Raw genomic sequence first — 14,979 nt, 5'->3', positions numbered from 1 at the left:
ATTTAAGAATTGGTGACAGATACTTAAATAAGCGTGCCTTGGAGTATAGGAGTGACTGAACACAATTATCTGAGGTATGTTGGAAAATAATTAAATGTTACTACAGTGCAAAAAAAGTTATTAAAATACATTGACTTAAAATTTTGAACTAATACATGAAGTGGTTTGCAAGGGGTAATTATGGAGCTACAGATGGGTTTGTTACTAATGTGTTTTGAAATTCAAAAACACTTTTCTAGGAAAGAGGATGCATTTCACTTAGACATACGTTCAACATGTTAAAAGGATAACTTAGTAATTTTGAAGGTTAAGAGTGGCCATCCTTAATCATAACTGCAGATTTTCTCTGAATTGTTATTTAATGGTCATATTCAGATTCACTCTATTATGCTGAATTTTGTGTTTGTGAATACACTTGAAATGGTCCTTCTTTGTGTTGCAGAGGAATCAGACAGTCATCCTAAATAAATATTTTGAGTGAGCAATGATGATAGGTGTCTATTTTAAATAGAAGACTTAAGTTATGATAGTAAATGACAAGAAGGATATAATATTTATTTCCAGATCCATTTTTCTGGAAGCTAAGATTTGAAATGAACTTGCATGGTTGCTAGTTCCTAAAATACCATGTAATGAACATCCTGCTATTTTCAGCCTTTGTCCTCTTTGACCCTCTAGAGTAGCTGAAGCATCAAGTTTATGAAAATTAATAAATTCTGTAGATGCCATAATGAAGTCAAGATTAGGACTTCATTATAATTTTTGGAGAAATTAAACTGTAGAAAAATAGTAGCAAAATCTGCTTATTTTTCTTTATACCAAAGGAAGTGGAACGGTGCCAATCAAATACTACTTTTAAAACCTTTTCCTTCTCATGTCTGTCTGCTATGACTTAAAAAAGCATTTTATAATGTGAGTTTAGGTCCAGTTTCTCAAAGGTTGACTTTATTCTCCAATTTTATTGATATTTGGGGTGAGAAGGTTCACTCTGCAGATTTGGGGATTTTAGGAATTTTTCGAGGAATTATGCCGATCTAGTAAACATGGAAAATGTTATTCAGTATTTATACGAGAGACAAACATGAGCCATGAAAATATGACTGCTACACTAAGGTATTTCTGTCTTGGTGCTTTGCTCAATCCTTGTTGTCCATTGATGTAGCCTCTGTAAGTACCAGTGGTAATGGTAGTCTTATTCTGTGAACCGCAACCACAATTTAATCACTTTACATGCATCCTTGATGAATTATGTTGTAGCTACTTATTTTTGTTTAGAAAAAGCTGGATAAACAGGCTTCTGAAATAGGTGTCCAAAGAGGCTGTAGAAGTCATTTTCAGATGTTATAAGTATACAGCTGTTCCCATGGGGGATGAAATGGGTGGGGTTTTAAGATTTTCTGAAATTGCATTGACAGTAATAGGAGCTTCTGAGCTTTAAGTCTCTGTGGAAATTAGATAATTTCAGTTGTTATGGTTCTAGAGCTTATGGATTTAGATCTAATTGTCACTTAAAGACAAATATTATCCTTAGCATTAATTATTGTCTCTGCATTCATTAATACAGAGGTAATTTGCTGTTTGGAATTTTGTCTGAATATCTGTTGGTGGGTTTTTGTTAAAGGAAAAGCAAGAAAAAACACAAAGTTATAGCCCATATTTTCCAATCCTTTTGTATTTAAGGAAAATGTAGAAGTACTTGTGTTCTTGCAGATGCCAAGTTGGGGTTTTTTGAGCTTGTTTGCTGCAGACAGACTTGCTATTGTTGCCTTTGCCTACAGGAAGGGATTAAATTAATGTGTTGTGTTCATGAGGTGGTACTGAGAAATAGCATCCTACTGTAGCATGAGATAAATGCAGCGTAATGTAATCTAATAATTTTAATATATTTGTATTTCATTAGGCAATAATGCAGCTTTACCAAAGTTGGCAGAAGAACTAGAATTTGAAAGTAACTTGAGAACTGACGAGGTATTTATTATTTTGAAAATTCTGACTATACTGTTTCTTGTATAATTATACATCTTGCTAGGGTTTCTTACTATACTTTTTGATTTTTGTGCAGCAGAAATGGCATTTGAACTTCAAAACTTTTGAAGGGTCATTTTTCAGATTATTCGGCGGTACTCTTCTAAACAGCTGGCATTTAAATTGTGGGCTGTCCATGTTATTCTGTGGTAGAACCAGTTCCCTCCCTCAGCCATGCTCCTTCTGTGTCCATGACATCCAAGTTTGCTTTTTTTAGAATTGGTCATACTGTGTGCATGTTGCTTGTGGTAGTACTTGTAAAATAGTCATACATGCTTTAGCTCTTACAGTTGGCAATTGTTTAGTGCTTTGACATAGTAAACACATACTGTTGTTTGTTTCATTGTATCACTTCCTTGCCAGTCTTCAGGCTCACCCACCTTCTGTGTGTTTGAGGAACACTTGTTGCTCTTCTGTACTGTGATAACTACAGCCTGTTATCTGCTGTAACAGAAGGGTACGGCATCCTGGATAATCCAGGGTATTGGGGCTCATGGTCACCTATAGCTTGTGTAAGACCAAAGTTGAGCCTGTCTGTTTGTGTGTCTGTGCTGTGATCCATACTAGGCAGGGTTTCAGATGGGTTAATTCTTCACTCAGGTGCAGGACTGGATCCATATATTCATGTCTTGCCAAATTCTGATAATAAGCATTTTGAGGGAAAACATGGTTCAGAAACTCCCAAGCATCTATGAAAGTGGATCTGCACAGGGCTACTGGCTGCAGCTCCAGGGCAGACCAGTTGGGTATTTCTGAACATGGTTTTGATGCCTGGAATGTACTTCAGGAAAATCCAAGTCATCTTCAGACTGGTGGGATTTATTGATCTGAGTTGAGTTCCACCTGCAAGCAGCTGTACTGTTTGCCAGCATAAGATGGTCCTATAGTCAGTATAGCCGTGTTCACGTGGCACTGTATATGAGTTTACAGTGTCCAGATCTGACTTAAGTACACTTAGCTCCATATAGCATTATCTGTGCACCAGTAACATAGCTGGTCAGCAACTTGAGTTTAAAAAAAAAACAAACCAACAAACAGAAAAAAACAAAACTCGACTTTAAAAGAGTTCACTGTACCTTGTTGTATATTGCAGATACATATTTTTCTGTATATGTGAACACTTCTAGAGTATTTGGAACTCCTCTTAGAGTAGGCATTGCACCTTGACTTCCTGAGATGTCTCCTGAGATCTCCTTTTTTAAACTTATCTCTGGTACCAGTGTTAACTCTAAGGTCAAGGTTAGGCACTGTACTGTTCAACAGAAATGTGACTTAGCTCTGCCAGTGTTCCTTATTAATACTTGTACTGTTGTCTTAATAATAAAGCTCTTGAACACTTTTATAGATCATAAGACAATGTTCGCCATGACATGGGGGAGAGGAGTGAGACATACTTATCTGGATGTCTGCAATATTTTTTTTTTATTTTCATTTTTGTGTTTAGTCACAACAGCTTGAAAGTCCAAGAAGTGAAGAGGGATATGTGGATCTTCATACTAAAGAGTTTCAAAAAGGTGATTTTTATGCTGATAGCATTTACTTTTCATACTGATTTGACTATTATTTACGATGGGAGGGTTGTAGATTTGATATATACTGTGTGTAGAAAGATTGAAGCAAAGCCTGCAGAAATCTTCTTGAAAGGTTTCTAGGAGCTTATGTGGCTTTGCACTTGGTTTGCGGGAAAGAGTGAGGGTCAGCCTTTTCTTCCAATATGATACGCTAAAAGAAAGGTGGAAAACGTTTAGGATTTTAAAAAAATAGACTGCTAACATTCTATTTAAAATCAATAAATACAGAAAAACTTTTGCCCAGGAAAGATACAGAAACTTCCCCAAAGAACGGATTTCCTCTTTATAAACTTAGAACATCCTTGTTTCGGGTGTTGTGACAGGCCATGTGAGGATATGACAAGAGTCAGTACTATATGACTGAAGTCACAAAGACTTTACAGAAAGGTTCTGTTTGGTTTTTTTTCTTTCTTGCTCTCCAGAAGATTAAAATATTTCTGGCCATCCACTGAAATTTGAAGAACACTTATAAATAGGTAGTCACCTAGAAATCTCAATTAGTCAGCTTGTATCTGTGCTCAGTAATTCCTTCTCCGTGTATCAAACTAATCTTTAACAGGACAAAAAAAAAGTCTGTTTCTCAAAACCATAATATTTTTAAATGTGTGACAATTGTTTGGCTTTCCTATTAAAGCAGAAACAAAACCCTACTTTGTTCCCATCTTGATGGATTTTGTGCTCCAAATGCATTACAAAGATGTTTACAACACTACCAGATGAGAGTTAATCCCCAGTTAATGGCGTAACAAGCAAAACTAAAGTGAATTCCAAGAGGTACCAGCGATACTGCTGCATATAGAGTCCAAAGAGGTTAAAGATGCATTTTCTCTTCTGGAAAGTTGCAGCTGAAAGCCTAAATACTATGAAAGGACACACTGTTAAACTCACTTCTACATTTTTAGGCATGCATACCAAAATAACCATTTACCAAATAGAAAAAACAGGAGTAAGGTGAGATATGAGCATTGGTATAAAACTTTGGATTCCTTTTTATTCTTGGGGCTGGTCAAATTCGCATACCTGGTTTAATGGTGGTGTATATTCATCTAAGTGATAAGAGACACGCTCTGCTCACAAGAAAGAAAATGTAAACCCTGAGAAAGGGTTGGAAGAATGTGGTTTTTAGGACAGCAGATCCAAAACTTGAACCAGTCTTTCTGTACTGTGAGGTTTCTTTTCTGAAAAACTGTGCCACTTCACATCACTTAGTCACCCAGACAGTACTTAAAATTTAAAACTAGCAGATTGAACTAGCTGTGATAATCTTGTTCCATGTAAAATGTTTAACAAAAATCCATTTGTTGTGTAAATCATGTTGGATATGACATGCACTGAAGAATAATTTGTAGTTCTTGGTAGAGATTTTTTTCTCTTTTTTTCCCCCACTGCACAATAATCTCTCTTTATATGTATATACATGCATATATACATATAGCTCAACGTACGTAAAAGGAAGTTGTTTAAAAGACAAATGTGTGTCCTGTCATGAGTATGAACAGCAGACACAGTAGTTTAGTAGTCCAAGATTCCTTGGAATGTAAACATCATTGCTGTTTGAGTGGGTAGGATCTAGCTCTTCATTTGACACTGCTTTAAAAATTGAAAGATGTTGTGCAACTGAACAGTATAGCTAAAACATGTAGATTTAGGAAATGAGCTACAAATTATATAAAATTCTATGTAGAATAGAGTGGGTTTATTGGATCATAGGTTTTATGTTCTTACTGTAGCTTAAAGGAATACTGTTCAAGGTTTTAGCAGCTTTTTTAATTCAGTGCCTTTATGAATCAGGATTTTAGGTTTTGTAGAACCTTGATGGAGCAACTTCTTTATGACTCTGTGTATCTATTTGAAATGGCTTTAAAAGTTATGGAATTTTTTCAAAAGTGCAGAGCACTCATGAGCCCCCATAATTCATAATTATTTTCCACGTTTTTGCGATATGGCAGGCTAAGGATCTCTTTATCAGAGTTAGAGTACAATATAGTTTAGTAATTGGACAATTTCCTGATGTGCACTGTAGCAGCTACAGGTCTCACTAGTACAATCACGCAGACTTTAGTTCTCTGGAAGCATAATGTTACAGCATAGTTTTTATCACATTTTTCTTCATCCCATGATCCAGCATCTAGGGTTGTGATGGATAAAAATCTGATTCATTCAAATGTTAGAACTATATTTGAAATGTCAAAGTTACCATATATTTCAAAGATGACAGCCCCATGATTGCCATAAAATTATTCTCAGTTATCCTATGCTTTAGAAATCCATATTCTTTATTTTTGGTTTTTTGTTTGAGTATTGTTAAAGAGAAGATCAGATGCCTCATTTCCAACATTAAAAGAAAGTTTTATATAGTTTCAGGTACTCTGGAATCCTTTCAGAGAGGTGAAGTAGAGGATACTATGATACTTCGCTCTTGCTTAACTTTTCTGATTATTTTTGTAATTATTTTTAATAGATTTGCTGCAGAGGAGTATTGCTTTAGAAAGAGAAACTTTTCGTGTAAGTTCTTGGTTTTTAAATTTACTCTCTAAGTCTTTGCTGCTTTTTTTTTACTTGCGTTTACTTCTATTTACATTAAATATTCTCTAAAGGAAAATACTATTTTTGTATATGCAGAGCATATGTATATTGAGACTGTGCAGCTGTGTAGGCTGATGTTTAATTATTCTTTCAAGTTTGCCAGCCAATAAATCTTATTGTATTGTTGTTCCACAGTCTATTGGCTATTTCAAGACTTGTTAACTGGCAGAAAAGAGAAGCTTGATTGTCCTTGAGAATAGAGGACAAAAACAGGGATTATTTTGATCAGGACTAGAAACCTGTTATTTTAATGGAGTATACTGTGATTTCACAAAAACTTGGAGTTTATAAGTATAAAAGGGATGACTGGGAAAGTTGCAAATGTGAAGTGTTTCTTACGGAGCAGAAACAAGACATTTAACACAGATGACAAGCTAAAATAATGTCTTTGTCATTTCTTAAACTTGAGTAGTAAATTTACTTATTACTATATTATATTGCTGTTTGGCCACAGTTCTGGTGCTAGTGAGATACTACTTCTGCTTCTGCATGTAGGAGAGTGTCCTTTTAAATCCAAAAATATTTTGTGTGAATTGCCATGATAAACTGCTTTTAAAGCACTTAGTAGGGTGTTTAATTAAAACTGAGACTTTTTTCATTAAAAATATTAATTAGAAGAAGTTCTTTCATGGTGCTATCCTATAGTAGTAACATTACTTGAGCTTTAGGAATAAATTGCTTTTGTAATACTAATACTTCCCATTCTAATGCATGTTGTACTTGAAAGTAGCAAGTAGGAAAAACTTTCTCCCTTCTGTGTTTATAAACTTTAAGGAAAAAAGAAGGTAAGGAGTATCTTTATTTGTGTTTTATGTGTAGGTGGAAAACTTGGATACCCAGATAACTGAAGAGCATAGATCTAGAGGAATACAATGTAAATCTTCAGGAGCAATGGATAAAGAAAACTGTAAGTGATGCACAACTACACAAATTTGTGTGAAGCTTTTCTGCTGCAAAACAAAGTTCTACTGTGATTAGGCCATAAAATGGTATTTTGGAGGAAAGAATAGAATTTGGGAAATTCCAAACTCCAAAGCAATTGTTCTTCCCAAAACACCTTTTAATATTACACTTAATATATTTGATAAAAATATGGTAACAAATTTAATACTGCACAGAAGAGTATTATAGTAGCTTTTTTGATTGTAAGTGAACAAACTTTATGTCTTTAGCCTTTAAAATAATTACTAATTTTATCCTTTTTAAATAAAACACAGGGAAGGAATATAAAGCTGAGGAAAGCTGATCATCAGAGGAAAATCTAGCCATTCAATAGACTTTGAGGCTGGATACTTTCTTCTGTTAGATTGGAAAGAACTAAGTTTTAGTGTAACCTTCTATCTGTCTAGAAGCAAGAAGTGAGAAGGAAGTCAGTCCACTGAATGGCATAAACATTTCTAAGTTAAAGTTAGATAAAGTTAACTTAGAATAAATTAGACATTTTGTGGACGTAATAATGATGAGACCTGACTATGTAATACCTATTCCAGCTCTGTCCTCAACTGTTTTTGTCTTTTCAGCATCAGAACAATTTTTTTTAAAAATAGGATAATAAATACTGTCATTTTTATAACAGTTTTTATTCTTGTTCTAAGAATTTTGATTTGATGAAGTGAGTAATTAGAAACCATGCTGTATTCATTATGGTGTCCCACATAGCATTAACTGCTTTCTCTGTCTCTAGGTGAGTTGATGTTAAGGTGATGTTTTATTTCTTGATGTGGTACCTGTCAACTTTCAATGTTGAGTTTATCTGTAAAAACAAACAAAAAAACTAACCCCCACCCATAACATACAAGAAATGTGGAATTCTTTTTCTGTAATTGTTTTGTCTTCCCTTTTTCGAAGAGGGGCTAGCATAATTTTCTGTTCATATTTTTGTAAATGAGATGCTGCTTTTCAGAATCTTTTGAATCAAGCTAATGATGAGCTGACATAAAAACGGCATCAGAGTCTGACAAATGCAGAAGGCACTTTTTTAACACCTGAACTGTTGTTTGTTTTTGCAGGTAACCAGCTGATTGCTCAGAATGTGAGAAAAGATGATGAACAAAGTCAGTGTTCCAAAACAAAACCTGACAACATCAAGGTATTTTCAGTAATGTTTTTTTAATGTTTTGCAATTGCAATGTAAATAAGATTGAAGTCTAAATTTTTATTTCTATAGCGGTTTATTTTTGGAGGTATTTTCATTATTAACTGTAAACTACTTTTGCATTGTCTTGAATACAAAATAACTGACTATAGAATGATACTCACTTTCAAGTGGGAGACAAATAAGAAAAAAAAAAAGGCAGTGGTCTGTGTTGTTGCACACAGCACATGAATCTGAGGTGTGGTGAACCAATTTGCACAATAGTTAGGAGCTTGTGCTAGCATGGAGCATTGCTGGATCTCAGCTGTCCAGTCAGTTCAGCATCTTCATGGTCATACTGATCTGAGATCTGCAAGAAGATATTGGACTTTAGCCAAGTTCTGGGTTTGCACTGATCCCTTCTAAGTCAAAACCAGGAATTTAGGATGAGATAGATGTTCCTTTTAAGAGTACATGCAGAATATTTGGGACTATCTCACCCATTGATTTTGATGAAGCTTCTCAGCATCAGTTTTTAAGAAACATTACAAAATCTTGATGGATAAAATAACTACTCATGTATTGGGGTGTGGATTTTTTTTTAGTATAAGTAACTGACAGTGATCTTTAGTTTGTAATAAGATGCTCTTTTCTTTGTTGTTTCAAAATAATGTAGGAAGTTATTTCAGGCGATACAGCAGAAGCGTACAAAGAAATTGATGTAAAGCATACACCTCCTAAAAGTACTGTGGAAGAAAAAGGTAATGAAACTACCTATTCTGGGCAATTTTCTGAACCTATACTGAATGCTAATTTCTTATCATTTGAATGATTTTTGAAAGAAGTTACGAACTTGATCCCAGCAACTTTGATCCCAGCAAATACTTGCATATATTTTCTAGTTGCTCTGTGTTCTATTACTACTATCAAATACTGCATTACTCCTAGTTCTTCTAGCAGCAGGATCAGATTTGATGTTTCTGCTGTGCTATCACCCATCCACTCCATTATTGCTTCAGTATGTACCTCGGGTAGGAAAGCTAATTGCAGATAAATAGGTGGATAGGGGAATAGCATGATCAGGGTACGTGACAAGAACTCCTAACTCTGACTGCAAATAAAAGGTGTCCTTTCATGAAAAAAACTGACATATTCACCTCAAAATCAGTCTTGTTTGTTTCTGTAGAGAAACTAACCAGGAAAGAGTATGCAAGTTGCACTATTGTAGTTGACCTACTAATTGCACTAAAATAAGTAATAAAAGACTGTGCGTCCACAGTGTTAATATTGGCTTTGATGTAACTTCAGTCTGTCTTTTTGTGAACAGTGTATCTTCCCTAATGTGAGTTTGACCTATTAATAGTTTCATCTCTCCAGGGAGCATGTTGACAAGTCTGAAAATGTTCTGCAGTGAGCTTGTATCCTCAGCTTCCTGTTTCATGGAATGTGGGAGAAAACTGAATAGTAGCTTGTATTTATCTTACCATTTTACAGTGGGTCATATTCTTCAGCTTTTGTTTTTACCTTAAATTAGAAGACCTGTCTAACTCATCTAGTGTCAGGGAAGCATTTTGGCAGACCGATATATTCTTGCTGCAAGGCAAATAGTGTTAGTTTCTGATGGGTTTTGGGGAATTTTGGGCTACAGAATGAATTAATGCTTTTAGTGCTGGCTTTTTACCTTTTTCTTTGCCTAATAAAACAAAGGTGTACAGTTTCTTTTTTTTTTTTTTCTCCTGTATGTGTGAAGATGAATTTACCATTGAACAGGAAATGTCTGAAAAGGAAAAGCACGGTCTAGAATCAAGTGAAAATTCTCCAGAGGTGAGTGGTCTTATATTAACTGATTAACTGAGATAATGCAGGTTCGCACTGAAAATAAGTACTTTGTATTTTGTTGACAGCAGTGTTACAACTTTGACTTCACCAACACAGAAATAGCTGTGAAAAGTTATGTTTGGTACTGTAAAGTACCAAAGACTCATGTAGTTCTGTGTCACAAAGTATAAGCTCACAGACCATAAGACATCAGTGGCTGATTATTGAAGTAGAAGTAACTCCCTCCCTACATTTAATAGTACTTATATATTGTATAGAAAGCAATTCTATAGAGTTGTATAGAAATCATATTTTCTGAAAACCTTGTAACTGAAGTGTAGAAAGTTTAGTCGCTAGCTTATAAAAATATCACCAAACAATTTTAAAATTCTTTGTTATCTCTTAGGCATATACTTCTTATTCTACAGTGGTGGTTGTAAACAAATGTCTGAACCCTAGAGATTAAAATTGTTGCTGACCCCTCGAAATGGATGCAGTTCTCATAAAGACATTGGGTTTCATCATTTGCTGCTTTTGCCTCTAATTTGGAAGTGGAAGAAATTTAAAGAATAAACTTATTTTTGTTCACTCAAGGCTTGAGTCACTAAGATCCATTGTGGAGGGAGACATCACTAGATTTCAGTAAATGCTGAATTGAAACACTTGACTTTCTCCTATTTACAAGGAAAGAAGGTTTATTATTGGGGATTTTGTGATCTGAGTTTGGGGATCTTTGTGATCTGAACATCTGAACATATTCATTACTTAAAGTTCTCTTTCAAAGCTTAAACTTCAAAGTAAGGGCCTTTTTTACGGAAGGCCCTGTTTATACAGAGAATGTCACCAATCTGTATATTGGGATAACTAGGATATTGACTGTTTAATAGCACTTGCTCAACTGTTACAAGATGTAGCCTGTGCTATATGGCATTGGGAAAAGGGGCTTACAGGATCCAAAGTTTGGAGTTCTTGTAAGACTGGAAAGATGTGGTAGGATATATAGGGTAAGCCAGCAGCATTTGTGAGACCAAGTTGTTGAGGGGAAGGGGGCAGAAGGCACTATGTTCTCAGGCTTGCTTTGTGCCTGAGGCCAGCCACTGAGAATTTTGTATAATTGGGAGTTGTCCTGTTTCTTTTCATCTATATTAATGGATTTCATAACAGGCAGTGTCTCTTCCTATGAAATCTGCCTCATCTGTATTTTTAAACTGATGAGCACTACTTCTGCCACTATCACATTATGAAGTTAGCAGCAATCTTTGTATTATATTGCTCAAATGCTAAATGTAACTAAAATATTTTTGTCCTTTACTTTTAATAGGAAAATCAGCCTGTAATAGTGAAACGGAAAAGGGGAAGGCCTCGTAAATACCCTCTTGAAGCTGTACAGCCTGGTGGTAAGTAGTTCATAATACCTGTGGGGAAAACCAAGGAAAATATTGACATTCAAGTTCTGAATTCATATTTCTTCCCTCAGGTGGGGAGTCAAAAGCTGATATGAGCACTGGGAATGTAAGTGCCTTTATTTTGTTTGGGTGCATTTAAACACAGTAATTCAAAAGCCATTTATCTGTTTAACAGTTAACAGTATTTCAGAAACATCTTACGGAAAACTTGATAATTGAGTTCAGTCTAAGCAAACAAAAATTATTAACAGTATCTCCTAATATAATTGAACTTTGTAAGTAAAATATACTATTAAGTCAGAACACTGCAAATAACCTAACAGGATCAAACTTAATGCAACATACTTAATACAAATCTGTGTTACACTGGCTAGCAATATACTTGTACACAAGATGAAATTCTGATTGTGTGCACACGTGTCTTTTAATTTGTGCTGAGAGTAATTTTGTCCTGAAGATCAGTGGTGACTTTGTTTTGAAAACTTGAGATTTTTTTTCTCTACTGAACCTATCCTAATAATAACTCATAGTAACTCTTAATATCTGTAAAATAAATTATTGTGTAATGCAGTTCTATATATTGTAAATAGAAAATACATTTCATTCAAAAGGTAGAGACATGCAGGTTAGTAACTTAAGAGCTCATGAAACATACCTCTGTCTTTTAAAGCTCAGCAGTATCTTAATTCCTTAACCCCCGTGAAGTACGTTCACCGCTAAGAAAGCATTCTGTTGGGAGCGTTTCTGCAATGCAGTTGGGTTACAGCACCGGGTAGTAATGGATCGGGCGTATTTGCGGAGTACAACTAGTTGGATTTATTTTGGTAGAAGGCTCCTTTTGTGGGAATTCCTGTATGTCAGAATCAATGTAACCACATAGAAAAGAGGTGATTTTAAAAACAAAGTTGTATTGAAACTCATGGGTTTTGCCTGCTTGCCTGGTGAGACGCTAGCTGGCATCAGTGTTGGAAGTCTTGGGAATTTACCTAGGCTGAGGGTGGCAGGAGTTCTCATCCCTGCTTGTTCTGTTCCCACAGCGTTTCAGGCAGCCCTTTGAGTCCTGTCCCTTCTATAGGTCTGGTGGAGTTTTGTTTCAGAATTCCTAATCTTTCTTAATTAATTTTTTTTTCCCCGTATTAATTTAATGAAAAGTAATTTGAACTGGTGTGGGTTTTGGTGTTTGGCTTTTTTGGTTTGTTTTTCAGGGTTTTTTTGTTGCAGGGTTTTTTGGGGGGTTTTTTTGTCAAATAAGAATTAAAACTGATTTTAAAATCCCCTTCAGAAATTAGATATACCTTGGCACCTTCAGTACTGGAACAGAATCATCTTGTTCTAGTTAAACTATTTTAAAGGTCTTGTACCTCTCAGTGATGACTGATTGGTGTGTCAGCCAATTTACAAGCAGGCTTCAGAAGAAGCCAGTATCTGCCCTCCATCTGAGATAATGGTCTGTAAGGTGAGATATTATCTTTGCATGACAGTTTCCCCTAGGCTGCTTTGAGAACATGTTGCTACTTCAAAGGATGCATAGGCATCCTAGTGTAGTCATTCAGTAATGAAAGCAACTGGATTTTTTGGACAATCATCATAGGAGGTTATGTAATTATACATAGTTCTTTCTATATTCTGAGTAAATACAAAATTCTGGTGGCTTATAATTCTGCAAATCTGTATGTGTGATTACATAAAGTGACTACACTAAACTTTTTTAATAACTAAGTTTTCAGAAACGTATTCGACTGAAACTGCTTTTAACTTTGTGTCTCTTATTGCAATTACTTTCAATTAAGTTACTGAAAGTGCTATAATTTATTTTGTTTATGGGCTGACTTGACTCATTTCAAATATAAATGGAAAAAATGCATGCTACTGTTAAGAATCTTGGTTACAAACTTTCTGTATGCTCATTAGAATGTTCATGTTTTCTACATTTGCAGATATGTTCTACTGTGAATGGGAGCAAGTTTCTGTGTTTATGTAATACAATCCTGGATTTTTCTAATTTCTTTAAAGTAAAAAAACACTTTTTTTTTTTTCAGCTGCAGTTTCCTGTCTTTCCAAATAGAGGAAAAACACCTCAAACAGGTAAGCAAACTATGTCTGCTTTAACAAATAAAACAAAAGATGGAATAAATAAAAGAGGGTTTTCAAGAAAATCACACAGGTTCTTCCTAAACATCATCCCTGGCAGTCAGTATTATCAACGTGTGAAAACATCTGAGTAAACAGAACAGTGAAGACTTGTCCTTAATTCCTAGGGAGTTTTTTACTCAAAAAAAGAGCAACTTGATAACTTATTCCAAAGATGCAGCAGCACTGCTAAGTGCTGAACAATGCATTGCAGAATATACCAAATAGTTCGGTTGTGGGGATAGGCACATGGCAGAGCTTCAGAGACAGGTAGGTACACCATCAAACTGGTTCTTAGTGACTCTTTTCCAGTTCTGCTTATTTTTTTTTCATACAGTGACTATCAATCACATTTACTACATTAACTGTTTTAAAATACACGTGGGAAAAAAAATGAAATTTTGTTCATTTAATTGGATTATCTGTGGATATGTGTCTAAAGAGCTTAGTGGTAGCTTGAGGGGGATATTTCTTTCCCCTCACAACTGTTGTAATATCTTTAGGTGATGATTGCTTAACTTTACTCAGAAATGTACTTTTAGTGCTTCAAACTAAAGTCAAATAAAGTGAGATACTTTCTATTTCTCTTTCCTATTCAAACAGCTGTGATTTGTAGCAGGTCAAACTTCGGTGAATTTTAGAGGGTGTAGTTAATTTTTTGGATGTATGGAGCCTGCTTGGAACTGCACTGGTTGTTTAAATGTGTCTTTTTAATTATGACCATTCATAAAATAGACTTTAAAATCCATTCAGGAAGCAGATGAACCTGAAAGGCAGGTTAAAAAATGGTTTGTAAACAAATAGAAACATTCATGCAACAAATCTGAGAAAACAAGTCTTCAAAACAAATCTTCTGGAGTTTCCAGAAGCTTAGGTTTCTACAGAGATATTAATCTGGCTGCAGTGCACATATGGGCTATTTCCTTTGTTGAAATTTCATTTTTTCATCAATATTTCATTTGTTGAAATGTCAGCTTTAATCCATATGCTTCAGAATTGTCTCTGAAGGGTTAGCTGGTCGTGTGGTACTTGGTTTCTATCAAGTGTAAAGAGAACAGACAAGAATGCAAGAAAGGTATAAAAGTGCATTCTGGTTTGCTTTTTAGTCAAAAAGGGACAGACACCTGACCCTGTACTTAAAGCTTAATTTAGTATGTTAAGTAACATTTCATTTTCTAGGTAAAAGTCTGTTGATGTCACAGTGATATTAGGAAGAGTGTATAAAGTGGATGAAATATCCTGTTAAACTTTTCATCATATGCTAGCATTCATGTGAGGAAAAAGGGTTGAAAAACCTCTGGCAGTGAAAAGAAAACAAAGTGGAATCCCTCTCTGCAGTTCACTTATTCTGGTAATTTGTTGTTCTGCG

At 35.0% G+C, this 14,979-nt stretch overlaps 1 protein-coding gene across 5 annotated transcripts in view; it reads left to right on the top strand.

The window, feature by feature from the left end:
- Positions 1 to 14,979, top strand: part of BOD1L1 (biorientation of chromosomes in cell division 1 like 1) — a 37,558-nt gene that overhangs the window by 16,350 nt on the left and 6,229 nt on the right. For 3 of the 5 annotated variants that reach the window (XR_012628637.1, XM_074865789.1, XM_074865788.1), the window contains exons 11-20: positions 1,901 to 1,968; positions 3,470 to 3,539; positions 6,058 to 6,101; positions 7,002 to 7,089; positions 8,192 to 8,271; positions 8,933 to 9,017; positions 10,007 to 10,080; positions 11,396 to 11,471; positions 11,552 to 11,586; positions 13,520 to 13,565. Coding sequence is in view for 2 of the 5 variants with exons in the window: in XM_074865789.1 (XP_074721890.1) it covers positions 1,901 to 1,968; positions 3,470 to 3,539; positions 6,058 to 6,101; positions 7,002 to 7,089; positions 8,192 to 8,271; positions 8,933 to 9,017; positions 10,007 to 10,080; positions 11,396 to 11,471; positions 11,552 to 11,586; positions 13,520 to 13,565 (666 nt within the window). In the remaining 3 variants the exon portion in view is untranslated. Of the gene's footprint in view, positions 1 to 1,900; positions 1,969 to 3,469; positions 3,540 to 6,057; positions 6,102 to 7,001; positions 7,090 to 8,191; positions 8,272 to 8,932; positions 9,018 to 10,006; positions 10,081 to 11,395; positions 11,472 to 11,551; positions 11,587 to 13,519; positions 13,566 to 14,979 lie in introns of those variants that run through there. The other 2 variants (XR_012628638.1, XR_012628639.1) reach the window with 2 other exon arrangements.

Source organism: Strix uralensis, chromosome 4 (genome assembly GCF_047716275.1).
Source record: "Strix uralensis isolate ZFMK-TIS-50842 chromosome 4, bStrUra1, whole genome shotgun sequence".
NCBI classification, from domain to species: Eukaryota; Metazoa; Chordata; class Aves; order Strigiformes; family Strigidae; genus Strix; species Strix uralensis.
The sequence above is the reverse complement of the archived record's forward strand: the minus strand, read 5'-3'. Positions and strand labels throughout refer to the sequence as shown.